We start from the raw sequence: 24,629 nt of genomic DNA, 5'->3' as shown, positions 1-24,629 counted from the left end.
GATGGCCTTGTCTCTCAATTAACGTTGCTCACTGTATAAATGTAATGTTTCTAAATTTAAAGACAATTTCATTACTCAAACTATTTACTTCTCAGTTATAATGATAATTTATTTATATAATCAACATTTTTCGAGTATGCTTATGAAATATTAAAATAAAATCCCTTATTCTTCTGCGTTTTAAACATATTGTTTGATAACATATATGCAGCACCACCCTATGATATTTATTGGAGAAAGGATAAATTAAAAATGTATATCTAGGAACAATAGTTTATTGCAGTTAGCAGATTTTGTTTTTGCTGCATTTTGTCGACGTAAAATCCAAGATATTTTTAAATGATTTGCCCCAAATTCAGAGAATATTTGAATCATGTATCGAATTGGTAAATGTAAGTTGGCAACATTAAATAAATAAAAATGTTTATTGATTATCGAAAGTATTGTGTTGGCAACACTTGCAATTAAGTAATGAAATATGAAGAATTTGAATATAATCCAATTAATGAAAGGTCCAATTAAGCGAGTATCTAAAATGCACACTTTTGTCCTTTGTTTGTTAATTCTAACACACTATTTTTAGCGTACAATTCCAATGTTAAAACGTCTCCACTTATTGATTGGTTTTGGTTTTCGAGTGGGCGAGAATCGTCGTTCGTGTCAGATCGCTAGTGTTCGGTTCGGTTGAACTGTCACATTATCGTGGCTCGAGCTCAAATAAAGTATCGACTCCACCATTTTTGCGTGATAATTTCAGAGTTCGGTGAAGGTCTCCGTGAGAAGTTTTTTCGCCAGAAAAATCGAAAATAATGGCATCTCTCTGTGGAAAAGTGGCTCTCAACGTAGCCCGAAGGAACGCCCTGTGCGGCTCCAGGCGTTTCGCCACCAAAGGTTCGTAAGCGGGGAAAAATCCCGTCATTACGTAATTTTTCTATAGAATTTTCCTGGTTTGCGCTCCATTCGAGCTCATAAACAAATAATCGATGAACTCAATTCCGATTCTGGAGATTGCCTTCAGCAAAACTATTGCAGATGCTGCAAATGCAAACTTCCTATTTACATAACCTCAAATTGCATAAACATACTTTGTCTTGAAGTCCCAATGTATTAGATGGACCTCTTGCCTGGCATGTTATATAATAGTTTGTTATTCAATTGCAGTTACCATGGGTGATCCTGTGGAGCATTCCACTGGTTTGGAGAAGCGCGAGTACCTTTCCAAGATCGCTGGCAACGAGAACCCTTTCGATCTGAAGGTAATCAAGCGCGGAGCTGGTACCAAGGGTCAACCCAACGAAATCCCATCCGCCTTCGATGCCCGCCTCGTCGGCTGCATCTGCGAAGAGGAGGCCACCAACGTTACCTGGATGTGGCTGCATAAGGGACAACCCCGCAGGTGCGAGTGCGGACACTGGTTCAACCTCGTACAAAAGGCCCCATTGTAAATTGAAACATGTTGTGCGATCCGCAGACTAGACTAATTATTAGCCGTTTAATGAGAAACAAAATGTAATAATAAATTCTGTTTGTTCCACAGCCGCAGACTTTATTAACGCAATTTCCTTTGTAATTTATTTTTTTTGCGAAATAAAAAGAATTTATTGTTTTCCATGACACATTCATCTAAGGTATATTCAATTTTAAATTTATCTGAGTATTAAGCAAAAATCTAGTTTGCGCCCCCGCCTCAAGAAATGAAAGAGGTCAAATATTTAATTTGTCTCTTCTCAAGAAAACAATACTATTGCTTACACCTTTGGCGACCCCATGCACCCCCTTGCTGAAGCATTGATTATGATACCTTGTTAATAATGACTTTTGCAATACTCTAAAATTTGAAAACTGAGGAATCACATTTTTTTTATAGGTATATTTGGAAGTAATAAAACATTTATATAGTAAGTTATTAAAAAGTATTCTTATAAATATAACAAGGTATCCTCAAAGTTTACATATGGAATAGCCACCACATTTACAAAATATGGATCTAATAAAGGATTATTCAATGATAACAAATAAAATGAGTTAAGTTTCTTTAAACCAGTGCTTTTCAACTGGCTGCCGTGAAAGACATTTGTGTGCCACGACAATTTAAAAAAAAAACATTAATCCAGATATTTACTAATGAAGTCTAAAGCAAAAGTACTTAAGTGAGAAGTTGAAGTTTAACCACTAGTAACTTCGGAACGCTTTTGTATCCCAATTTCGTTCTTATTATAGCAGCGGTTTCCAACCTTTATGCTACTACGCCTCCCCGAATTTTTTTTCCGGGCCTCCCTTACCTTTTATTGTTTTAATAGATTAAATAAAATAGACACGTTTTATTTATTTGAAGATATATGAAGCGTGCCTCCTAGGTTGGAAACCGCTGTATTATAGTATAAGGATTTGTCAATGTCGTTCATTATTATTTTTTATAATCTTATCCATTCTACTTTTTAGGGTTAGATCAAATGTAACATAAGATTTGATATATGGAAATAGGTACAGGTATTATTAAATAAATGGTATTTAAATTATTTAAAACAAAAATACAAAGTTATAACGTTTTCTAAGATATAATAATCATGTATAATTTATAAAATTTCATTTCATCAACCATCTCTATATACATATACAAATAGAAATTTATTTTCGATAATTAGTAATAAACAATAATCATTTAAAATAAACTCAAGAGTATTAGTAATATGAAGAACTAAAAGAAAAAAAAATAAGTGAGAATACGCAAACTAAATAAACCCAATCTCATTACAAGCGTGTCATTTTGGTCGCAAGATTCAATCCTCTTTTAATTTAAATTTAGCATCCCCTCCTATAGTATTTCATCCTTGTAAATACATAAATATTTTTTTTATATATAGATATATAATATGCAATAGTTGAAAGCTCTGTGCAACCATAAAATACTTATTATAAAAAATAAATAATGCATCTATATTATACCGTAAACGAAAATCAAAGTACAAGAAACTCAATTCCAAGAAACATAAAAAATAGCATTATTTCTATGAAAATAAAATATATACATGTTTAATTGCTTCCAAAGCAACAAAATTAATTTATCTTGCAAAAAAAAATAATAATAATGAAAGCAAGAAAAAAACAAACGAAAACTGAGAATATTTTGATTGTAGACTTGACATTTAAATCACAAGAGTTTATCACCGATTAATACTTATTAACGAAATATAAATCCTCGAAGGAAAGAGAGAATCAAACATTAAAACGTTGGAATGTGCTCTCCCGAAAAACGGTTATTATAGTTTAAAAAAATCTCATATGAAAACTTACTACAAACAATTTAGTTTAATGTATGAGTAACCTCGTTACATTATTACCAAGACGACAGGCAGTTTTCGTTTCTTCTTCTTTTTTTTAACGGGTATTCAAATAACAAATTTCATGAGTCTTTCAGAATGATACTATATCTCCTAAGCCGCATTAATATTAGTATTTTATGCCGACGCATATTTTGATTTGATGCCTTTCACAGTTTCTCCATTACCATCCAATATTTGCTTTCCAGACGAGAAAAGCATATTTACATAAGTCAATGCTATTCATAGAACTTTGGCTGAAAAATAAATACATTATTATAATCAATAATTCCAATATATGTGTAGGCTTGTTTGAAGTGTAATTTCTTATCATTTTGTATATTATCTTTTAATTAATAAGTTTCAAAGGTAGATTGCAAAAAAGAGTGTGTTGTTTGGAGAAAATTCACTTTTATTTTAGATGTAATGTATGAAGTTTTTGTATGTTGTTATATGAAGAATATTGAGTAAAAAATATATTATTAATATGTATGATAAATTAATGTTAATGAAAGCAAAGAGTAATATTAGGATATAATTATAAATCAGTAAAAGTAGTTTCAAGACAGAATAATTTCAGAGGTAGTGTAAAACACTGGTTAATGGTTAATTTTGCAGTATTTTTCCTTATACATGTTGCCAGAGAGAGTTAGAAGTTTTGTAGAAGTAACTGTAACTCACCAAATCGTGTGATTCTACCGTTTTATTTGCCTCATCCTCATCATCAGTATCTTCCTCGCCCGAAGTATCGGCATTGTCTGCAATAAAAGCAAATACAAATATTAATATTAAATCAATTATAGAATTGCGAAATCACCAGATTTCATATTAGCTTCTACGTACTTCTGATATTATGATCGTTCGCCGTTTGTTTTTGGGCAGAGGTGAGCTCTTCATAACAGTGTAGACAAACTCTCAAGGGTTTTGAGCTCTGACTGGGCAGTAAATAACGTTTGCTCGAGCAGGGACCGCAAACTACAGCGCCACACTTACGGCAATGATGCTAAAACATAGACCAAATCCTATAAGATAATGCGTTTACAATATTAAAATATTTCTTACTCTTCTATTAACGAATGTGAATTGCGTTTTCCTACAATGCATACACGTGGAAGCATCACCATCCGGAACCCAGACAGCTGCGTGCTCCTCGACGGCCTTCTTACCACTCTTTCTGAGCAAGTCTTCAATGCACTTAGTGATGTGAGCCATCCACTCTTTCTTTTCGATGTTGGTGGCCGCAAAGACGGCGAACGATTTCGAGGCAGTCTTGATAAGCCAACCGTTACAACTTTCTGATGGAAAATAATAATGCAAGGATCAGTTTTGCGCATCGAATAAGAAAGAAATACACTCACGTGCATCGTCGTCTAAATTTTGTAGCTTGACTTCCTCCAGCGGAATTATATGCTGTTTATTGTACTTTTTCTTATTAATCACAATGTTGCCGTACACTAAAATATCGTTGAACAAGAAGAATTGTCTTGCCTTGCGTTTCTTTCTGCACATCTTCGTTAGTACACCTTCGCCAACTAGCACTCTTCCAGGCACCCCCAAAGGCTATACAAAGTTACATATAAACTATTATTTCACATATGTTTCACCTAATATTTTTTTATGTAACATTTATTCTTTAGTATTAAAATTGTATTGCATACCTGTCCAGAAGTACCGAAACAGCTTTCGACCATCGAAATTCTTCTCGTGTTCGCCTCGCTGTTTACTGAAAGTGAAGAATAATGAATTAAAAATATAAAAAAGGAAATTAATTAAGTGTGAGCAAAACCATCAACCGTTCAACTTCATGCTACACAATTTGCACTGGATCACTTTCACTTAATTTCCAGTTACTATTTAGAAATTAATTGAAAAAAAAAGTGTACTCATCACTCGTAATTTTTGAAAAAAACAAACAAAATAGATAGCTGTAATCCATTTGTATTAAATAATGTATTCTTCTTATGAAGAAAACTCTATAAATAGATTATACTAATGTATAATTTAAAACCCACATGAATGAATTTTAAATAAGCAATTGAACATTGAAATTCAATAAACATGCATACAGTATTTGGCAACATAGTAGTAATGGTCTAAACTTAATTTCTAGAAAACATATATATATATTACTCATCTAGTGTGGTGATTAATGAATGTCTGATAAGTCACAGAATTGTAATGATAAAAAGACTACTACTTTGTAGACCTTGAGAAATAACATATATCCATACAATGAAATCCTCACTCAATTTATAACAACAAAAATATTTAGTAAATATAAATGGGATAGTTATTCATTAAAGAAATTATGAATTGACCATTAGTCATAAACAACTAACATTATACTGTAGCATAAATGAATAAATATTTAGTATTATCATTCAAAGATAATATAAATTGTGATTTTAAAAATATCATTAAGGAATGAGATAAACAAAAGTCAAAAACAAGGAAAAATTGCTTTTGCAATATAATTTCCAAATAACAATTAATAAAATATACCTTCAATGTTGATTTGTGTCATGTCGACTCAGTGTTAACTATTTTATTTCTCTCACTTGATTATACCCAAAATGTAAAAAGCACAATTAAACAGCTGTATTGAGACTGTTTGGTTTAGCACAGTATTTGATACTGACCCATTTCACTTTTTCCCCACCCTGGAAGCAATTTTTTTTTACAACTGTTGTGCTTGCATACAGTGTCTTCTAGAAAGTGGTGAGCAATATGAGTGAATCAAGTAATAATCACAAGCTGTTCCAATTAAAGCAAAACCACAACTTAATATCTGCATATAGTTTGATAACAATAAATAGGAGTCGAACAATTCAGCAGCAAAAATTGAATAGGAACTCACCCAATCGATCAACCATTCTGCTGGCTCTATGTGTCTTTCAGTATACCTCTAGATTGCACTTGCACTCCCACAGGTCAAAAAAAAAGTCAAAACAAAACTAAAACAATAAGAACACAAAAAAGTGTTTGTTACAACAAGAATTTATGCTGTGATGATTTGATCTATTTGTCATATGACAAGTTGATAAATTCAGTGAGACTAATCTACCAATAGGAGGCGCCCTAATCCAAATATCATTAAATATCTTACAATTACATTAATCTTCTAAAATTATAGTTTAATTATTAAAAAATCTCATATTATATTGAATTAATCTAATTTTGTTACAAGGTTTTCTCCAAATTAAATCATAATAGTGAATACATCTATCACAAGATGTCATTTTATAGAATAATGTTGTTATGCCCTTGCCACATTCTTCAATCACTATATAGTAATATCAACATTTATCATAATCCATTATTTTTTACAACTTATTTCAACTATATTGGTAATTTAACGACAAATGTATAGTAATTTTTTTTATGCAACCAACATTGTCTCTAAATTGAAAATGATATATTAAATCAGCTGTGTATCTCATTTTTTACTGTTATATAAAAATTTAAATGGTATTTAAAAACTAAGATTGTTGTAAATACAACTGGGTTGATAATTTATTTACATTTTACATTCTCATTTAAAAGTTAAACTACAATCTGGAAATTGCAACAATCTACCACATCCATATATAACGTGAGCCGTATTTGGCTGGAGGCAACTCTGCATCCTCTGGAAGGTATGGATTGCGGTCTGGATATTCTGGCTTGGGCTCTGGCACAGGCTTTGGGCGATTCGTTTTATGGATGTGCGTACGAGCAAAGTAATCATGAGGGGGACGCTCCATGTTCAAGTTGTCCTGCATGCATTTATCAAAGACACCTTGGGTCTTACGACACCTATAATGATCTAAAATTAGTATACTTTGATTAGTTTCGATATAATATGGTACTAACGGAGAGAACGCCTGGTTAGTGCTGGATTTGTCCAAACAATTAACGTATTGCATGAACTCGCCATAGCAAGACTTCTTGATGTCTTTGAAAAAATTCATGGCACAATTGGTGACCTCCTTGCCTTCCTTGATGCAGGCCCTAGGATCGCCCGTCTCGTTGCGGCAAAGGACGAATTCCTGCAGACAGAACACATATTTGTTTTCTGTATTCTGTGATTAGATAATTAACCTCACATTATTCTGATATTCGCAACGCTTCCCCAAGTGCATGGCACCGGCCTTCAGAACCGGACCAGACACCTCGATCTCCTTCACCGTCAGCTCCTCCTGAGTCGGCATATACTCATTCGCCGTAATACTCATCTTTTCACTAATATTATTCCGCAAAATAATTCTTATTTATGTTCCACAATCCACAACTCCACCAAAGGTGACAGCTGTCAATTCACATGTCAAATGTCATAATTAGAGATGGTTCCCATTTTGTTTTTAAATTTAAATATTTAACATTTTATAATAAATTTTATAAAAGCAAAATATATATAATTATATAATCATAATAACTAATTAATTTACATAGGGCTATGGACATAGGTCTTTCCACCCTATACTTTAAAATCAATAAATGTAAAAACTAATGTATATACAGGGGAATCTCGCTTAACGAGTTTAAATCGTTCCAAAATTTCCGGATTTTTACTCGTATAGTGAAACATATTCAAAAATACACATAAACACGTTTTAAAAATGATGTAGGGGCGCAATCTGGGACTTCTCTTCTCATCGTCACTCGTTATTCGAAACGTCGCTCGTTAAGCGAGTCATTTATCTTACAATTCATTTTGCTTGTTAAGCAAAACGCTCGTTATGCGAGGTTCCACTGTACATTGTTATTTTTAAGATTTAACGAATTTATTACTATCTAATGTTCATAACATAAAGCAAAACAAATCAAATTTTCAAAAAAATAATAGAAATTACAGATAATTATTGTAATTACTACACATTAAACTTATAGAAATGCAATGATAAACAGATATTTTTGTTCAATTTAAAAAATAACAACATTGTAATGTTAATTAGAAAAGGATTATTGCGTATTCATTTATCAGCACTATAATGTTTTAACTAATTATAAAATTTGTTAACAGTAAACTTAAGGATAGTATATAAAAATATTATTATAACTTACTTTTAAAGTCAGAAGTTTACTTGTTTTGATAAATTAAGTACATATTCAACAGATACATTTTCTGGGTGTTCAGTAAAAGTGCGTATGAGGAGTCACTAAGCGAATGGTCGAACCACCAAAGAAAGTGTAATAAAATTTGAAACCAATTTATATCGAACAATCGAATTTGCGGGTGAAGGAAATTGGAAACAAATGGAATATCGTAAATCGAATTGTTGTAATATTTTTCAGCAAGTAAGTAAGCAGAACATGTCGGTTTTAATTGGACGGGAGGGCAGCATGTCAGATCCTATTAAATAAAGCTCGCCAGTGGTGGCCAGAGTTGCTGATTTCATTATCGTGCCTCTAATAACCCGCCAAATGGGCTTGTAATCCACTTACTATTTTCGAATAACTTTACCTACTATATAAACCCCACGTTCCAAAGCCAAACCATCACACACTCATCTCAGCTTTCATCAAGCAAACAACAACAACAAACCAACAAAATCGGTAAGTTCACCTCTTTCAATTATATAAATATAAACAATATCTCTTCAATCGTAATCGTAACAGCAATGGAAGCCAAATTCGCCAAACTCTTCGTTTTCGTCTTCTTGGCCCTGACCATGGGCAACTTATTTTTGGATGTTGAAGCCACCTACAGGAAGCCCCCTTTCAATGGTTCCATTTTCGGAAAGCGCGGTAACATCGGTAAGTCAACATATTCAGTTAATTTATTAAATCTACAAATGTTTCAAATGTCTTGTCTGCTTTCAGAATACGATTCCGCCGGAAAGGCTTTGTCCGCTATGTGTGAGATCGCCAGTGAGGCTTGCCAGGCCTGGTTCCCTCTCCAAGAAAAGTAGATCTTCTAAAAACAATGCAAAACTTATTATAATCAACCGCTTAATGTATAACTGTATCGATTATGAATAAATAAAATTAACAACATATAAACATTATGAATTTTATACCTATACTTACCTAAATCAGAACTATAAGTTAATACAAACTCTTGTTTTAAATATCACCGTTAACTAACATATGCATACAAAAATATTAAGTTTATATATTTTTTAAATGAATATTCAAATAAGCATAATAATTTTATAAATATGCGAATAGTGTTGCTATTATTATTGTATTGTATATTTCTTATACAATACTCAAAATTAAAAAATAAAATTAAAATTTTCAAAGTTTTCCAAAAGAAAGAAAAAGAAACAGGTTTTTTGTGATTTTTAAATGAACTGTTTTGGTCGATCAATTCCTAATTAGCAATCTTTATTTGTATTTGAAAAATATGTTTATTCTCAGATATAACTTAAAGTAATCAACAGTTGCCAGGCTATCTTGGACTATCTGGAAATAATTTAACATAGGACAAACAATAAACATCGCATCGAACTGTCAGATACATGTATATTGTGTTATCTAAGCACTATGTTTGTGTCAGTATATGGAGTATATGGTTGGAATTCATTTGAGAAAGTAATAAAAATGTATGATTTTGATAATAAGTAAACATTAAGTGCTCCAAATGGAATGTGTGTAATTTCAACATTAATCATCATCATCAACCCTAGTTATGTTATTGTGTCAATTTGGACAACAAAAATATATGCATTAAGTAAATACATGTACCAACAAATAAATTCCTTTGTGATAGTACAATGTCTGAACAAGATATTAGAAATGCAGCAGAAGAAATGCTCCGATCAAATGAATATTATACCAATCAAACTGCAGGTGATATATGTAAGTTTTTAGTAACATAAAATCAGGATATTTCTAACTCTTTGTTTGCAGCACATTCCCACAGTATCAACACAATCACTTCTGTGAGACCTGAATATATAATATCACCAGAATTCTTTACAGGACAAGCACTGAATGGACGAATGTCCAGTGTGCGAAGGTTTTTTTGTTTATTTGTTACTTTCGATTTACTCTTTACTATTCTAATGTGGCTTATTTGTATTATGGTGAGTTCTCTGAAGCATGTTTTAATAATTTAATAACTTCATTTTGTAGCTGAATGGTGACAATATATTATCAGCATTATCTAAGCAGATCTACCATTATGATGTACACACATCATTGTTTGATGTTATTTTGCTGGCAATCTTTAGGTTTATAGTGCTCTTGTTCTTTTATGCTGTTCTCTATGTTAACTCTTGGGTGGTGATTGCTGTAAGTGTGTCCTAATTGGTAAAATAAATTATTAATATTACTAGTTCTTTATGACAGATTTCCACAGCAACAACTTGTGCTCTTCTGATTGCAAAAGTATTTGTCTATGATGTAAGTTTCGTTATTAAATGCTGATTCAATCAAACGATTGTTTAATATTTGCAAACACAGTTTCAGACAACAAACCAACCTGTGTTCCAAGTACTCCTGGTCTTGATATCATTCGTGCTTTCATGGGGTGAAGCCTGGTTTCTAGACTTTCGAGTAATTCCACGAGAATTCGACGCTCGTCAATACGTAATCGGTGAGTTTCTCAAAATCAAGAAACAAGCTTTCAAGCAGTATGTCAATATTGTTGAATTAATGTATAGCGTCTACCGATAATGAGCGGTCGCCATTGATCCGGAATTATGTCCATGGATATCCATCGATGTATACTGATAGTGTTGCCAATTTCTACTCGCCCTTGGGGTCCAGGGAAGGTTCTCTGCAAGGCTTCGAAGCCATTCCAAGATTGCGCAAATTTCCACCTATACGATTAACGGATGATCAGGTAAATAACAAAGACTATTTTTTAATAGATACTAAGTGGGGTACGTTTGCAGGAAAAGAATTATTGTGATTTGGGTGCAAAGGTCCTGGTCGAATCATGGGAAATGTTGAATAGCGATGAATGGAAGTGTATTAAAGAGTTTCACAACGACGTAATCGAAGTAATGGAATTGTCAAAGGTCGGAAAGATCTTCAAGTTGACTGTGTGTAATTTAAAGATGTGAAGTGGGCGTAGTTGATAGTTTATTGTATTTTAGGGTGTGGTGAAGAATACAGCTCGTTGCCTATTGGACGAGTTGTTTTATCGCGTCGAGAATATACCAAAATGGAATCCTGCTTTGCTGGATTCGCACAAGGTGCAGACCATAGATGAGAATACAGACATATGCTACCAGGTATCCGCGGAAGGGGCTCGTGGTGCCGTCTCAAGCAGAGATTTCGTTACCCTTCGCCATTGGGGCCTTATAGAAGATACCTACCTAATTGCCTGCGTCGCCACCGAACATCCATCAGTGCCTTCAAACGATAAATATATTAGGTAAACAGTTCAAAATAAGTATTAACATTAAATAAAAATGGTAAATTTTAGAGGTGAAAACGGCGTAGGTTGCCTAGCTATGAGACCACTGAAAAGTGATAAAGACAAGAGCCAGTTCCAATGGGTCTTCAATACGAATCTAAAAGGTTGGTTACCGCAGTACATATTGGACACAGCCTATGTGTCAATGATGTTCGATTACATCAAAAATTTAAGGGCTTACGTGGAGCAGTCGACGAACGTCAAGGGAACATGACTTATCTACGTTTTAAACAAGACTTTTCTCTCTCAATTCGGTCCATATAGAATATAAAAATATTACTAAGGTTTAATCTGTGATTCATCCCGAAACAAAAATGTAATATCGATTTATAATATATTTCTCATTTTAGTGTATACATAATGAATTTAACTCTAGATGTTCTATATATATATATAATTTATAATCAAGTTGCTTTTAATTTTTACTGTGATTAAGTTTCAGATTCAATAATTATTTTTACAAATTATGTCCTTTATGGTAATAAAATGTTCTATTGTATACAATAAGAAATTAAATAAAAATATATAAATTGATAAGATTTTAATTTTATCGTGTATTTTAATTTGTTCATGATTGCAATTATTGTTATTTTACTGTTATTAGAGATTATTATTAAATTTAGTTTAATCATCAAACACAATTTTTCATAATTTCTGTTATATATTGATATCAATTTCATACAATATTTCATATGCATATACGCCTCTTATCAATAATATTAATAATGGTAATAACAATTAAAAATCACATCTTTTGTCCTCTTCAAAAACCGTTTCATACATTTCTTTCGCGTTCATACTTTAACTGCAACTAAAATAAAATCCACTACTTAATAAACTGACATTGTTTGTACCTGAAAGGTTTGCATATTACAAAACTAAATAAAAAATAGTTGAAGTTCAATGAAATATAAATGTTGAAGTATAAGATAAGACTGCACCCTTAGCGGGCTAATTGGATGATCAAAGATGCGCACATCTCGAAGAACTCCATCGTGTGGTGCCCGACGGACGTGTTGGGATTTGTCAATCCGCTCAAAACAGGAGTGGGCATCGAAGTGCCTAACTGACTGGGATCCGTTTCGTCATTCGATAAACTTTTAAAATCTAACAAAAAACTTTTGCTGTCCACCTGAAAATTATCATGAATAAAAGAATTATCATTTAAGTTTATATTAAAATGGGGTTTATATTAACCTGGTACAATTGTAAGGACATCTTCACGTATTTGTCGTGAAACTTGCTCTTTTCTCTCACCCGTACTTGGTAAGGATTGACGACTTTCCACTCAAAACCCAAAGCTTGCATAGCTCGATATACCTCCATCATAATATCATTCGGTTTGCTCTGTGAACGGATGCCTAGATGCCACTTGGCCCTCTTCACTGGAGAGTTCCTTAAAAGTATGCACATCAACTCTTCATATATTAGCAAGGCTGGATAAGCCTAAATATCATTATTACGAAACAACATTACCTCGGCCTCTTTCGCCGGTTGCTGCGTGGCTCGAAGCAATCACTCTATCCCTTAAGGGTGCAATTCGCTCCGGATGAGGTTTCATCGGACTAGAACCGAAGTCTGCTGGACTGGGACTCATGCTCACAGGAGGTGGGCTTCCTGCTACATAAAAGTCTTTAATATCAGCCTTCGCGGCTTCGTCTGCAATTCTCTTGTTATCGATGATCAAATGATAGGCTATTGCCAACTGGTCGTGGGCGTCACCGCTTAGCAGGGCATTGTGAACCTCTCCTGGCTGTACACCGAACTTGTCGCACACTTCGGATACAGCCTTTCTGTCAATCACATTCGAATCTTGTTCAACGGGCGATGGGAATAAATAACCAGGGCAATCCTTTTGGAACCAGTCATGCTTTTTTATGTCCTCTATAGAAGCCCGCTTCATAGGATCGATCTGTAGCATCTGGCAAAGCAAGTTTACCACACTCTTGTTCAGATACTCCGGAATCGGGAATATACCGGACTTGATCTTTTTGAACAAAGTGGGCACGTGTTCATCGTCGAATGGTAAAGTTCCACACAAGAGCGCATACAAAATTACACCGCAACTCCAAATATCAACTTCAGGTCCGGCGTACAATTTCCCAGAAATGACCTTAAAATTTATATTATATTATTATTATTTATATTTATATAAAACTATCAATTTTAGAAATGTCTATAAAGATCTTATTTAAAGAATATTTATGAAATAATTACTTCAGGAGCTGCATAATTTGGTGATCCACAACTAGTCCTCAAGAATTCTCCATCCATCATCATATTGGATAATCCAAAATCAGCAATTTTTACATGCATATTGTGATCCAGCAAAAGGTTCTCAGGTTTAAGATCCCTGTGTACAATCATATGGCGATGACAATAGTCTACTCCTGATATAATTTGCTGAAAGAATCTCCTGGCCTCATGCTCTTGAAGCTTTCCATTTTTGACAATATACTCAAAGAGTTCTCCACCAGAGACATACTCCATAATCATGAAGATATCAGTGGGTGTGCTTATCACCTGGTACAGCTTGATGATGTGTGGGTGCCTAAACAACTTGAGATTTTGGATCTCCCTGCGGATCTTGCTCACCACATCCAGACTTTTGATCTTTTGTCTGTTGAGGATCTTCACAGCAACCTTGTGCTTAGTCATCTGGTGTTCTCCTATTTTGACTTTTCCAAAGGTGCCTACTCCAAGAGTTTGTCCCAAATTATAATGACCTATCCTGTACAGTGGCTGGACGCCTCCGTCGCTGCTACTGCTGTTCCTCTCCCCCATGGCTGCTACTAGAACTCCTTGGTGTCGTCAGACGAAGGCACCAACACCTTATATTTTATCCTACGCTTATATAATTTAAATGCACTACACTATTACGAACATACATTTGATAGAAATTTAACACTTTACGATGATAATTATATAAGTAAACAAACGTTTCTAGGCTTTAGATATTATTGCGCATTACTAATGAATCTTGTTTGACACATATTTTTGCAACTATTGTCAGATGTTTTCAAAACAATACGACCAACCTACATAAAGTTTTACCAACATAAGTTACGTACTTTTAAGATAATTACTAAATTATACATTTTTTGTTGCTTTATGCACGTTTATTGATAATTATAATATCTTTTTTATTATGCGTTTATAATATTTTAAACTCTTGGAAGATACACAAACGAAAAAATATAATAATTACATACATATTGGACGTTTGACAGCATTTGACAGTTCTTCTGATTTCTTCAGTCAGATGGTGTTGTGTTATTGTTTATTTTTATGATTGAGTTCGGCGATATTATCAAAATTCCTCGTAAGAAAATACGTTGTAAATAAAATACATTTGAATATGTGAGGTAAAGATTCGAAATTACTATGCGCTGTTCGTTGACGAAAAATGTCGGCTTCTTCATTGTGTTCCTGAACGTCGTACTAGTTTATTACACCTGGAAAACGTTTAATTCGTATGAACCCTTGAAATCGAAACTATTTGAGACGAAAGCAGTCAAAAGCATTATAAGCAAGTCGTCTATAAATCATGTCAGTAAATCGACGACGGTAGTAATACGTGACTTTGAGCTGCATGAGAATGATGTCAGTGCAACTGTTCAGTCCTTTATCAAAGTCTTTCCTAACATACAGATAATAATTTTATCCAGGGGGTTACCATATCCTCCATTACAGTTTCATGGCAATGAGACTGTTAGGAATGTTAAGGTTATCAATTTAGCAGCAAAATTTGATGTTCCCTACCAAAGCAATCCATTGAGTTTGATCAAGACCAACTATGTGCTGTTTGTGCCTGATTCTAGTAGAATCCTGCATCGACAGTACATCCAGACTATGATAAACCATTTGAACAGTGGAGAAAAAATGGTTGCTGTTGGTTACTCACAGAGCAAAAATCTGACTTGTTTGCAAGCTAACTTGACACTAAGGGAGTGGAGTCTTAAATTTAAAACTGTTAAGGATGATTGTGATTTTGTTCAAGGGAAACATGCTATGATGATTGATTTAGGTACATTGAACAAATTAAATGATCCATTCCTTTTGCCATCACCACATTCTATTTATTTGCAAACAACATATTTTAAATTAAAGGTAAGATCAAAAGATTTAATAACATGACTTAATAAAAATATATATTAATTACATTTTTAATTACTTATTTTGTAGGTAAAGATTTTGTATGGTATACAATTTCAAGATGGGAAACCTTTATTTCACTCGCATCATTCACAAAAATTGAAAATAAAATCCGATCAGGATAAATTTAAGAAGTTGTACCAGAGATTTAACGTAAAGAGGGTGCGTAAAGAGAATGGGATGGTGGAGAATTATGGGTGCAATCGAGATACTGCTAGATGTTTCGGGTCTATTATTAATTATACGCCCTCTTATATCTACGAGAATAAAACTATGCCCCCTTGTTGTTTGGCCAATCTTCGAAGGACTGCTCAACACGTGTTTAATACACTGCATGAATCCGGTATACGTCATTGGTTGGAGATTGGTAGTCTGATCGGGGCAATGCGAACGGGAGACGTGATACCGTGGGATTTCGACGTTGACATTGGATTCAATAGGGACGATCTAGCACGGTGCACGTGGTTGAAGAGGGCGTCCTCGAAGCCTATCGTAGACGCAAAGGGTTTTCTCTGGGAACGAGCAACTGAGGGCAACTTTTATCGCGTGCATTTCAGTAAAGCTAATCGCGTTCATGTGAATCTGTTGCCGTTCTATGCGCGCAACGGGAGCATGTTGAAGGATGCATGGTTCACAAGTATGGGAATGGACTTTCCTGAGCACTTTTTGCATCCCATGTCCAGCATTGAATTCCTCGGCCGCCAGGTGCCCAGTCCCAATAATATTCGTGACTTCCTGGAGCTTAAGTTCGGGCGGGGCATTGTTGAGAACGCCCACTATCCTGATTTCAAATTTAAATTCACATAGGCTCAAATAATTAATTAAGTATTATTACGTTGACATGATATTACTTTCAGTATTACATTATCCCGAATTTGAATGAATAGTAGACTGTTATTTATAAGCTCGTCGCTGACACAATCATTCACAGTCTTTGTACGTCTCTTGATGATGATGGTCTGACTTTTATTTTATAAGTTGTTAGGTGAAGATTGTTGCTCTATCAGCGAAGATTTTAGATCGTCGTAACTAAATCCACGCCACACAAATAGAAAATAAAGTCTACTGAGGTTATGCCAACAATATTATTTATTTCCTAAAAGGCAAAACTAACTCACGGACAAATATATATTTCTAGTCATTATTGTGATAATTTTATTTATTTTTTGTTTGTATATTTTTGATGATTTTATATTATAAGTTTTACGCTCCTTTCGTTCTTCCAATACTTGTTTGTGCCAACTATCGTTGTTATATAGTGCTTAAAGATAAAACAGAAATGTATGAACTTAATTAATAAACGAAAACTTTAAGTGATTCTTTACGATTTATCCGACACCGAGATATCGGTGTGAACAGCCAGCACCGAAGGTTCACGAACCAAAGCCAGAAGTCTGTCGAGTTTCATGCACTGGAGGGTCCACTGGTCTAAGTGCTGCTGCTTCTTTGGAGGTTTGCAAGGAACACGTAAATTCGGTGATAATTTAACGCAGGTCACCATTCCCCTTTTAAAATGTATTATAATTATGTTAAATTATATAAGAACAATAATCCCATGCCAATAGAAAGCTTAGCTCTGATACATATTTTCAAATTAAAGGTGCAATTGGCGAGAGATTATTTGTTTATTTAAAAGATCTTACTTATCATCCCCTACTATGACAATAGGCATGTTGTAATTGAAGGCAATAGTTGTCAGTTTGTTACGTTTTTTGGAAACTACGGCTTGAGTGCAGATGGGTTTATATTTATTCACGTTCAAATCGTACACGTACACTTTGCCTTCAGCGGTGACAGCTCCAAAGACGGTGGAAGAATAAGGTGCCCATTCGACGTCCATCACACTCGCACCTAGATCAAAAACAAAGAGGGGATCTCTAAAACGAAAAAGTAAAGAAAAAATCGAATGTAATTGGACATTATATGTACGCTCTATTGTCCTCCCAAATTTTGATGCGCCAATCACCGCTGCACGAAATGAACACAGATGAGTTATACTTGTTGTAATGTATCTTGTAGACAGGCATTGTGTGTGCTTGGTAAGTCATCAAGTATTGTGCGTTGTAGTTAATACTGCATTTGTAGATGAGTCCCTCCTCGGTTCCCACCATGTATACGATAGGATTACTCGGATGTAAGACGATGTACGTAGCGCAAGCTAAAGAAGTATCAAAATGCTTATAAGATAATCAACATTTATTTGATAAACTACCTTTCAACTTTACTAATGTTCCATCTGGTCCAGCAGCAGCATCCCTATCTAAATATAAGTTGATGATGGTCGTTAGCGAAAGTTCTGTTTGCATCAGTACGTAATTGTTCACTTTTCCATCGTTGCTTACTGAGTAGAAGTTCAGTTCGCCATCAGGTAAATCTGGCACCCATTTAATCTAAGCGCATTCAAGTTGGAAATTACGTCAACAATAATCAAATTTACTGGCTTACCGCCCATATGATTCCACTGTGTTTAGTTTCGTGGGATTTAGTCATGTAAGCTGGTTGCTTTGCTGACGCTTGAATGTTGTACACTTGGATGTTACCATCGAACATGCCGCAAACCATCATGTAAGGATATTTCGGATGAATGTCGGAGCACATCACTGCTGACTCAGTGAGGCATATGGTTTCCGGATAAGACGGATTCTTGATAGTGAATAAACAAATGAAACCTTCCGTTAAAGGCTTCAGGAATTCCACTGAAGAAAACATACAAACATATATCCAAACGAATTGAAATACTTGATATACACATACAATACCCAAAACACACAATGAACAGATCATAGTACCAAGGGTTCCAGCATATATGAGTCACGGTGTGCTTCTTTGTTTTATCGTACGAATATTTCCACAATGGTAATAACGTTCCTTCTTCCTCCCTAAATTCATCTGAAGGATCCTCCCAATATCTGTAATCTGTATTCAACTCATTATTCGATCAAGTTCAAGTATGTAAGTCAAGGGAAGAGTGTCTAATCTGTAGAATTGAAAATAGCAAAGTGAATTGAATAACTACTACTATCAGCTATTTTTGAAAGACATTAGTTTATGTTTAACCTTTAGCAATTTCATCGTAGGTATTCAAATTGATCATCCTTTCCAACACTTTCCAACACTCAAAAATCCTCATTTCCTGTTCTTCACTGAATCCCTTCTTAACAGGCAACTTCTTTTTCGATTTCCGAGGCGGTCCCAAGTATTTGGAGACGGGAGCTTTGTCCTTTTCCTTACGCTCGCGCTCACGCTCTTTTTCCTCTAGTTGTTCAGCGTAGTCGATCTGGTAAGAATCATAAATGATCCATTGGAGCACGTTACCGGAAAACGTCTTCACCGGCGGCGGTGTGGTCTGAGTTTCCTGCATGCGAGGTGGTTGTGTGTATGTGAGTGCAGCCCTCTCGCAGAAGTTAAACTGATTGGTTAGCTTCTTCGCTGAAACAGGTTTGATCTCTTCTTCCTCTTCCTTCTTCTCTTCATCTGCCTTCTCCTCGACAGGAGCTTCGACGCCTTCAGATTCACCAACATCTTCTTGTTCTGCTGGTGCCTCCTCATCTTTCTCCTTATCCTTGTCCTCGAACTCTTCACTGCCGATAGGAGTGAAAATCAAAGATTTATACACGTTCAACATGCCTCCGTCTTCCCCGTCAGTGCCGGCTATTATAGCCTTCGCTTCTTCCGTATCCCTATGGATTATTGTACCTCTGCACTCGTATGCTACTATATAGTTAGTAACCTGAGGAACAGGTATAAACGACTTCTCTACATAACTGAATTCAACGATATTATTAGGAATTTGATTGTTTGTCATCACCAAAGTACGTCCTACCAACTCTTTCAATTCCTAGAAGATATACTACATTTAAATCTACGTCTGTGTTTGGAAAACCTGAATATTTATACAAAGTCTTGCAGCTCAATTTGATCTTTCGGCTTTAGTAATTGCTTTGACTTTTTCCATTCCTCTAAATCATCATCCACCTCAACGCGATTCGGACTTGCCACTTTTTTCTTCTACAAAATATTTATATTTGATTATTTATGAATTAAATTATGATTATCTCTAACCTTGGTTGCAGGTTTGGGAGGCATCGTTTAGTATTAAATATAATACAATTCAGTTACAAATCGCACAAAACTTATAGTTAAACTAACTGGAAAGTAACACACTGACAGTATAAATGATATCAGGTGTTTAAGTTACCATGGAGATCATCGATGAAACAAGGAAATATAGTGATTTCTGGATTACAATGCAGTTATATTCTTTATTATTATTTTTTAAATAAACGAAAATTGATTTCGTTACGTTCAGAAACATTTAAAATATAATATTATATTTAAATAAATATAAAATAAAAGAGAGGAATTTTTGAAAGGACACTTTGACAAATCCATTGTTTTCTAAATTTTCGTTAGATGTGATGTGATAATTGCATTGATATAATATCGTGCTTGATGAAAGTTCTTCTTTTCTTTAACATTAATTAAATTAAAATGCGGAGAATACTGGAAGCCCACATTCCATCTCACGCCTCGATCAATTTGTACCAATGTGATAATGCATCGTTATTGAAATTGAAGCGAAGAAAAATGTGAACTGCGCGCGGCCCATATCGATTTTCCTACGCTGTACAGGCAAGATGGTTCCGTCACCAACAGCCATTCCGAATACAACTAGAATATAATCGTAGAATATAGAGAAAAACGGCTGATTTTATTGTGACAAATTGAAGCATCATATTAATAGCAGAAAAACTGATGTTAAGTGATGGAAGACAGTGGTATAGATAGCGGCGATCACAATGGTGCAGAACAACATGTTAAGAGTAAGCCGATTCAGGATGGCCACAGATTTCCAGTGAGTTGTTAGGGGACTTGAAAATTATGCGTTGTTATGAAATATTTTGTTTTTATTTGTTTGCTTTAATTTCTTGTAGAACAGTGACAGTTCGAGCGCTGATAGCGGGAGATCGCCTGGACCTACTTCTAGACAGCTGCAGAAGAGGTTGGAGGCGCGTATTGAACATGCCAGAAGATTACATCAGGAGTACAGCTCTACCTCTGGACTAATACCCATCCAACGACTGACGATTCCGGGGGCCAAAGATCAGCAACCCTTAGTCCAATGGGATACTGATGATAGGTAACATAAATAAATATGGTAGTGACGAATACGATTATAGAATTTGTAGCGAAGAGGATATTGTGAACTTCTTTCCGTTGTCGCGTAAAGAGTCACGTGTACATCAGGAGCTGACTGATACCTTCAGCATCGAAGAGATGAGCATATCAGGAGATGATGAGGAAGAGGAGGATCTACACCTGGTGCCACCGCAGACGGTATACAAGAAGTTTGCGTGCTGTTCCTTTACCCTTTGTGTTATCCTTTAAATTAAACGCACACGAACACAGATGTAAACAACTGGTGGAAATACCTAAAGAAAAAATATACATGCAATATAAGAATTTGAAAATATAACAGGAAGATGCAGTCAATTATATCAGAACCTTAAATTAAGTTGTGGCAATATGCGATGGATGTTATGGATTTGTATTTTTTATACGATTTGTAAGACCGACACCACACTTGTAAAATTGCATAAGATGGAGATGGATCGGGATAACGCCGATATCTTTAATGAATGAATCGAGTTAAATTGAATCTATAGAAATATATAAATTATATTATATTTATTATTATCGTGCAATGTTGTTGTTTGTGCCAAAAAATAAAATTACCTAATAAATATATATATATGATATCGAAATTACTATTTTTTTTTTGTTTGAATTTACAATTGTAAGAGATGATATTATTTCTTCAAGATACGCAGATAGTTTTAAAGATTTAAATTATTTATGCGATAAATTTTTTCATAACGGATTTTTTACTGTCAGCATTCTTATACTGTGTAACAAATGCATTAATAAATCATTTTTGGACAATCCATAATCTTATAGTCGTCTTAAATCTAAAAAATCTTTATTAGAAATATTATTGGATTGATTTTGATTTTGGTAGTTTAAAAAATTAGAAAACAAAGTTTTTCTAATGTCTTTCTACATTAAATCAATTCGAACTTGGGCTTAATACGTCGGATAATCATAAGGAGTATATTTTGTATTGCAATTTGTGGTATCTATATACTAAAACTAGTGATTTGCAACGCTTCAGCCTGTTTGTGGTTTCACTGTTATCGAGTAGGCAAATAGCCAGAACATTAGTATGTGACTCCGTCTATCTTGGTATCTACTACTAAACGGTGTATTTGTTTATTCTTAACGAACCCTGATAATAATTCTTAGGCATTTTGATTGGAACCTTTGTATAATTTGTATGTTCGATTTGCTGGCTACATCCTACAATTGCATACCATACTGATTTCAGAATTATTTTGTATATAAGTAATTTATTTTCCATTGATAATTTCCTAGAAGTCAATTTTCTCCATTTTATTTGTAATTGCTCCTTCTTAACCTGAATGTGGTCTGTCCAGGTAAGTCTTCTATGCAATTAAGTCAATTTAAAAGATAAATATTATGTTGTTTTGGATTCGCCGCAATGACAAATCACGCCGCTTTTCCTTTGACTTTGAAGGCTGATAGTGAACCAGGCGCATCCACACAGTTAGTCTGTCCTTAAGAAATTGTGTACACACACTCAACTTTGAAAAATATAATGATTTTTTTATATTTCATTATTGTTATTACTTTATTTTAATTTATATTAACTTATATTCATTAAATCAAATGTTTTTTTTTATCACACTCGAATTGCCATAAAATGCGAATTCTCTAATTAATATTTATAATTATGTAAGTCCATAATATTTTTATTGATGTATAGAAGTGATACTGAATAGATTCTACGAATTAGCTTAGTTTATCTAAGAAAAATTGCATTTGATGTTTTCTTTCTTTTTGATTAGTTGATGGTAGTTGATTAGCGAATTATGAGCACGGGTTCAAATTCGGTGCTTGCAGCAAGAGCTTTGTTCTAAAGGTTGACAAAGAGGAACGTCTAAGTCAAGTGCAAGATGTGGATGTATTGTTATATTGAAGTTTAATTGACGGAAATGTATGTAAATAGTAGCAGGAAATGATTTGATTATAATTGGATAATGAATACATAACTGATTCGGAACACGAATGAAAATAAGAATTTTGAAAAGTAATGGAATGTTTTTAGAAAAGTTTGGTATTGAAGGCAGACGAAGAGGAACAAAGTTGAGCGTGGATTGTACTACGTACACAAGAACGCATGCACGTGAAAGAAGTAGGAAAGGATGGACAAGGATATGTGTACGTAGGCGGGTTGAAGATCATAAAAGGGATGAGGCCGCGGCGTCGGAGGCAGTAGCGCATGTGCTCTAAAGGGTGGCGTTAAACGGGAAAGACTTTGGCATCGAGTCAGTGAGCGGCGCACCGGGATCGCAAGTAGAACCCCCGCGTTATGTCCGGGTGTGAGCAAGGGGTGATTGTGTGGCGATGCTAGAGTTCAGTCCAGACCTATGTCTGTCAGGAGCCTCCATCGCCGGGTGTCAGGACCCGGTGGATATGTGCAACACTTCCACAACCAGTAAGTAATTTAAAGTAGAATCAACGACGACGGCCAGTATCGCGACATGTTACCAAGTAACATCAACAACAACAACAAATGGTTACAACAGAACACACGCACTCATAAACTTCAAAAATAACGCAATGATATGATACAAGATATGTTATCAATTCAATTATCATTCAGGAATTATTTTTTTTTTAAAGAACTTTTTCAACACGAAATTTCGGGTTTTCATTCACGTTACGTAACACCGGGCCGGCCGATAGCCGCCGCCACCCCTCACACCCTCTACACCGCTTCTTCGCAGCGCCACCGCCACACGTCGCCCAGCTGCCCATATCTACCGCCTCCACCATTTTGGGGTATTTCCGTTCCGTTGGAAAATCGGGCCATGGGCCACGGCCCTTTTGGCGCGCATCAATTAACGTGCTAGAGACATCCTCACCAAATATCGAGTGTCATAAATTACAAAGCAAACATACCCAGAGCTCTGCTGATTATCAATCAGCTGCAACACTGACAACGACACATACATACTGATACAGATCAAACCTATTTCCATCCCACACCAATCCAATTACCGAGCAACCTTCAAAAGGGTAGACGAAAGTGGTACTTTCATAGTATTACATCTCATTACCCGTATGGAAATTTTAACTAAAAAACAAAACAAATTCTAAATTCAATCAATCCAATTCAGAAGTTTCGGATCTATCAAAAGTCAGTATAGAAAAATTAACAACATGCACACACGTATATAATAATAAGGAGAAAAAAAAATCAAAAAATAAATTGCGTTGAAGGCGCTTATGTAACTGGAAATCTCTAGTCCGGAACAGCCAACGTTTGACAGCTGTCATGTGCCAATGGTTTGGCCGTACACGCTTACTTTTTTACCAATAACACACACGGTTCCAGCGGATTACGAATCGACTCGAAACATAAATTGGAACTTCAGATTTCATGTCACTTAAATACACGTGTAACATATAATATTCTACATTTTTGCTTATATTCGATATTTGATTTTTATTAAAATATGGAAAATGTTATTTTTATAAAAAAAATATCTAAATTAATAACCATTAATAATTTAAAAAAAAAATGTTACACATAATTAAGATCTTTTTTAATCAATTTGCTTCTAAGGTTTACTGAAATTTAAATGAGGTATTCTGAAAATACGTTTATCTTTTGAATATCTTCATAAATAAATAAATTGAACTAATAAAATCTAAACATT

At 34.5% G+C, this 24,629-nt stretch overlaps 10 protein-coding genes across 21 annotated transcripts in view; 6 read left to right on the top strand and 4 right to left on the bottom strand.

Annotated features, from left to right (window-relative positions):
* Window positions 1-705: 705 nt before the first annotated feature.
* Window positions 706-1,616, top strand: LOC108557277 (cytochrome c oxidase subunit 5B, mitochondrial-like). The gene is made up of 2 exons (XM_017913727.1): window positions 706-891; window positions 1,162-1,616. Exons 1-2 carry the CDS (start codon window positions 810-812, stop codon window positions 1,443-1,445), a joined length of 366 nt encoding a protein of 121 aa, XP_017769216.1. The 5' UTR covers window positions 706-809; the 3' UTR covers window positions 1,446-1,616.
* A 1,750-nt stretch (window positions 1,617-3,366) lies between these two features.
* On the bottom strand, window positions 3,367-6,369 carry LOC108557521 (pleckstrin homology domain-containing family F member 2). Of its 3 annotated transcripts, none has more exons than XM_017914067.1 (7): window positions 6,178-6,369; window positions 4,979-5,043; window positions 4,679-4,880; window positions 4,383-4,615; window positions 4,164-4,323; window positions 4,002-4,078; window positions 3,367-3,577 (listed from the first exon to the last, which is right to left on the bottom strand). In XM_017914067.1, exons 1-7 carry the CDS (start codon window positions 6,191-6,193, stop codon window positions 3,560-3,562), a joined length of 771 nt encoding a protein of 256 aa, XP_017769556.1. In that variant the 5' UTR covers window positions 6,194-6,369; the 3' UTR covers window positions 3,367-3,559. The 3 variants fall into 3 exon arrangements, with proteins under 3 accessions (XP_017769556.1, XP_017769548.1, XP_017769564.1); XM_017914059.1 differs by lacking the exon at window positions 6,178-6,369 and adding an exon at window positions 5,823-5,915; XM_017914075.1 differs by lacking the exon at window positions 6,178-6,369 and adding an exon at window positions 5,107-5,203.
* Window positions 6,370-6,805: 436 nt separating this feature from the next.
* Window positions 6,806-7,616, bottom strand: LOC108557538 (NADH dehydrogenase [ubiquinone] 1 alpha subcomplex subunit 8). The gene is made up of 3 exons (XM_017914088.1): window positions 7,406-7,616; window positions 7,173-7,348; window positions 6,806-7,115 (listed from the first exon to the last, which is right to left on the bottom strand). The coding sequence occupies exons 1-3, from the start codon at window positions 7,532-7,534 to the stop codon at window positions 6,893-6,895; spliced, it is 528 nt and encodes a 175-aa protein (XP_017769577.1). The 5' UTR covers window positions 7,535-7,616; the 3' UTR covers window positions 6,806-6,892.
* A 1,096-nt stretch (window positions 7,617-8,712) lies between these two features.
* Window positions 8,713-9,296, top strand: LOC108557546 (neuropeptide SIFamide). The gene is made up of 3 exons (XM_017914101.1): window positions 8,713-8,855; window positions 8,919-9,056; window positions 9,123-9,296. The coding sequence occupies exons 2-3, from the start codon at window positions 8,921-8,923 to the stop codon at window positions 9,209-9,211; spliced, it is 225 nt and encodes a 74-aa protein (XP_017769590.1). The 5' UTR covers window positions 8,713-8,855; window positions 8,919-8,920; the 3' UTR covers window positions 9,212-9,296.
* A 492-nt stretch (window positions 9,297-9,788) lies between these two features.
* Window positions 9,789-12,055, top strand: LOC108557513 (stAR-related lipid transfer protein 3). The gene is made up of 9 exons (XM_017914046.1): window positions 9,789-10,103; window positions 10,155-10,330; window positions 10,380-10,538; window positions 10,596-10,649; window positions 10,710-10,842; window positions 10,910-11,091; window positions 11,144-11,293; window positions 11,348-11,628; window positions 11,680-12,055. Exons 1-9 carry the CDS (start codon window positions 10,019-10,021, stop codon window positions 11,882-11,884), a joined length of 1,425 nt encoding a protein of 474 aa, XP_017769535.1. The 5' UTR covers window positions 9,789-10,018; the 3' UTR covers window positions 11,885-12,055.
* A 505-nt stretch (window positions 12,056-12,560) lies between these two features.
* Window positions 12,561-14,702, bottom strand: LOC108557505 (5'-AMP-activated protein kinase catalytic subunit alpha-2). The gene is made up of 4 exons (XM_017914034.1): window positions 13,888-14,702; window positions 13,147-13,783; window positions 12,868-13,055; window positions 12,561-12,802 (listed from the first exon to the last, which is right to left on the bottom strand). The coding sequence occupies exons 1-4, from the start codon at window positions 14,452-14,454 to the stop codon at window positions 12,614-12,616; spliced, it is 1,581 nt and encodes a 526-aa protein (XP_017769523.1). The 5' UTR covers window positions 14,455-14,702; the 3' UTR covers window positions 12,561-12,613.
* Window positions 14,703-14,913: 211 nt separating this feature from the next.
* LOC108557389 (fukutin-related protein) lies at window positions 14,914-16,770 on the top strand. The gene is made up of 2 exons (XM_017913886.1): window positions 14,914-15,780; window positions 15,856-16,770. Exons 1-2 carry the CDS (start codon window positions 15,055-15,057, stop codon window positions 16,630-16,632), a joined length of 1,503 nt encoding a protein of 500 aa, XP_017769375.1. The 5' UTR covers window positions 14,914-15,054; the 3' UTR covers window positions 16,633-16,770.
* A 239-nt stretch (window positions 16,771-17,009) lies between these two features.
* Window positions 17,010-20,045, bottom strand: LOC108557469 (dynein intermediate chain 2, ciliary). Its single transcript, XM_017913990.1, has 10 exons — window positions 19,888-20,045; window positions 19,723-19,833; window positions 18,883-19,663; window positions 18,580-18,741; window positions 18,271-18,521; window positions 18,038-18,215; window positions 17,755-17,983; window positions 17,469-17,702; window positions 17,151-17,330; window positions 17,010-17,086 (listed from the first exon to the last, which is right to left on the bottom strand). Exons 1-10 carry the CDS (start codon window positions 19,909-19,911, stop codon window positions 17,077-17,079), a joined length of 2,160 nt encoding a protein of 719 aa, XP_017769479.1. The 5' UTR covers window positions 19,912-20,045; the 3' UTR covers window positions 17,010-17,076.
* Window positions 20,046-20,330: 285 nt separating this feature from the next.
* On the top strand, window positions 20,331-21,249 carry LOC108557465. The gene is made up of 3 exons (XM_017913975.1): window positions 20,331-20,680; window positions 20,760-20,965; window positions 21,015-21,249. The coding sequence occupies exons 1-3, from the start codon at window positions 20,591-20,593 to the stop codon at window positions 21,211-21,213; spliced, it is 495 nt and encodes a 164-aa protein (XP_017769464.1). The 5' UTR covers window positions 20,331-20,590; the 3' UTR covers window positions 21,214-21,249.
* A 1,923-nt stretch (window positions 21,250-23,172) lies between these two features.
* Window positions 23,173-24,629, top strand: part of LOC108557323 (potassium/sodium hyperpolarization-activated cyclic nucleotide-gated channel 4) — a 95,513-nt gene continuing 94,056 nt past the window's right edge. For 5 of the 10 annotated variants that reach the window (XM_017913832.1, XM_017913866.1, XM_017913849.1 and 2 more), the window contains exon 1: window positions 23,177-23,401. In XM_017913832.1, coding sequence (XP_017769321.1) covers window positions 23,334-23,401 — 68 coding nt within the window. In that variant the 5' untranslated portion in view covers window positions 23,177-23,333. Of the gene's footprint in view, window positions 23,402-24,629 lie in introns of all 10 variants that reach the window. The other 5 variants (XM_017913814.1, XM_017913822.1, XM_017913807.1 and 2 more) reach the window with 2 other exon arrangements.

This window comes from Nicrophorus vespilloides, unplaced genomic scaffold, assembly GCF_001412225.1.
Source record: "Nicrophorus vespilloides isolate i.1.1-1 unplaced genomic scaffold, Nicve_v1.0, whole genome shotgun sequence".
Classification (NCBI taxonomy): Eukaryota; Metazoa; Arthropoda; class Insecta; order Coleoptera; family Silphidae; genus Nicrophorus; species Nicrophorus vespilloides.
The sequence above is the reverse complement of the archived record's forward strand: the minus strand, read 5'-3'. Positions and strand labels throughout refer to the sequence as shown.

Coding starts and splice junctions, on each gene's coding strand:
- LOC108557277 (XM_017913727.1), top strand. CDS start 810: ATGGCATCTCTCTGTGGAAAAGTGGCTCTCAACGTAGCCCGAAGGAAC. Junction 892..1,161: donor CAGGCGTTTCGCCACCAAAG/GTTCGTAAGCGG, acceptor ATTCAATTGCAG/TTACCATGGGTGATCCTGTG.
- LOC108557389 (XM_017913886.1), top strand. CDS start 15,055: ATGCGCTGTTCGTTGACGAAAAATGTCGGCTTCTTCATTGTGTTCCTG. Junction 15,781..15,855: donor CAACATATTTTAAATTAAAG/GTAAGATCAAAA, acceptor CTTATTTTGTAG/GTAAAGATTTTGTATGGTAT.
- LOC108557465 (XM_017913975.1), top strand. CDS start 20,591: ATGGAAGACAGTGGTATAGATAGCGGCGATCACAATGGTGCAGAACAA. Junction 20,681..20,759: donor AGGATGGCCACAGATTTCCA/GTGAGTTGTTAG, acceptor AATTTCTTGTAG/AACAGTGACAGTTCGAGCGC. Junction 20,966..21,014: donor CAATGGGATACTGATGATAG/GTAACATAAATA, acceptor TAGAATTTGTAG/CGAAGAGGATATTGTGAACT.
- LOC108557469 (XM_017913990.1), bottom strand. CDS start 19,911: ATGCCTCCCAAACCTGCAACCAAG. Junction 19,664..19,722: donor AAATTGAGCTGCAAGACTTT/GTATAAATATTC, acceptor TATATCTTCTAG/GAATTGAAAGAGTTGGTAGG. Junction 18,742..18,882: donor CTACGATGAAATTGCTAAAG/GTTAAACATAAA, acceptor AGTTGAATACAG/ATTACAGATATTGGGAGGAT.
- LOC108557505 (XM_017914034.1), bottom strand. CDS start 14,454: ATGGGGGAGAGGAACAGCAGTAGCAGCGACGGAGGCGTCCAGCCACTG. Junction 13,784..13,887: donor CAAATTATGCAGCTCCTGAA/GTAATTATTTCA, acceptor ATAAATTTTAAG/GTCATTTCTGGGAAATTGTA. Junction 13,056..13,146: donor AACCGGCGAAAGAGGCCGAG/GTAATGTTGTTT, acceptor GGAACTCTCCAG/TGAAGAGGGCCAAGTGGCAT.
- LOC108557538 (XM_017914088.1), bottom strand. CDS start 7,534: ATGAGTATTACGGCGAATGAGTATATGCCGACTCAGGAGGAGCTGACG. Junction 7,349..7,405: donor GTTGCGAATATCAGAATAAT/GTGAGGTTAATT, acceptor TTCTGTCTGCAG/GAATTCGTCCTTTGCCGCAA. Junction 7,116..7,172: donor ACTAACCAGGCGTTCTCTCC/GTTAGTACCATA, acceptor AGATCATTATAG/GTGTCGTAAGACCCAAGGTG.
- LOC108557521 (XM_017914059.1), bottom strand. CDS start 5,844: ATGACACAAATCAACATTGAAG. Junction 5,044..5,822: donor GACACAAATCAACATTGAAG/GTATATTTTATT, acceptor CTTCACTTTCAG/TAAACAGCGAGGCGAACACG. Junction 4,079..4,163: donor GAACGATCATAATATCAGAA/GTACGTAGAAGC, acceptor CTTTTATTGCAG/ACAATGCCGATACTTCGGGC.
- LOC108557513 (XM_017914046.1), top strand. CDS start 10,019: ATGTCTGAACAAGATATTAGAAATGCAGCAGAAGAAATGCTCCGATCA. Junction 10,104..10,154: donor TCAAACTGCAGGTGATATAT/GTAAGTTTTTAG, acceptor CTTTGTTTGCAG/CACATTCCCACAGTATCAAC. Junction 11,294..11,347: donor GAAAGATCTTCAAGTTGACT/GTGTGTAATTTA, acceptor ATTGTATTTTAG/GGTGTGGTGAAGAATACAGC.
- LOC108557546 (XM_017914101.1), top strand. CDS start 8,921: ATGGAAGCCAAATTCGCCAAACTCTTCGTTTTCGTCTTCTTGGCCCTG. Junction 9,057..9,122: donor CGGAAAGCGCGGTAACATCG/GTAAGTCAACAT, acceptor GTCTGCTTTCAG/AATACGATTCCGCCGGAAAG.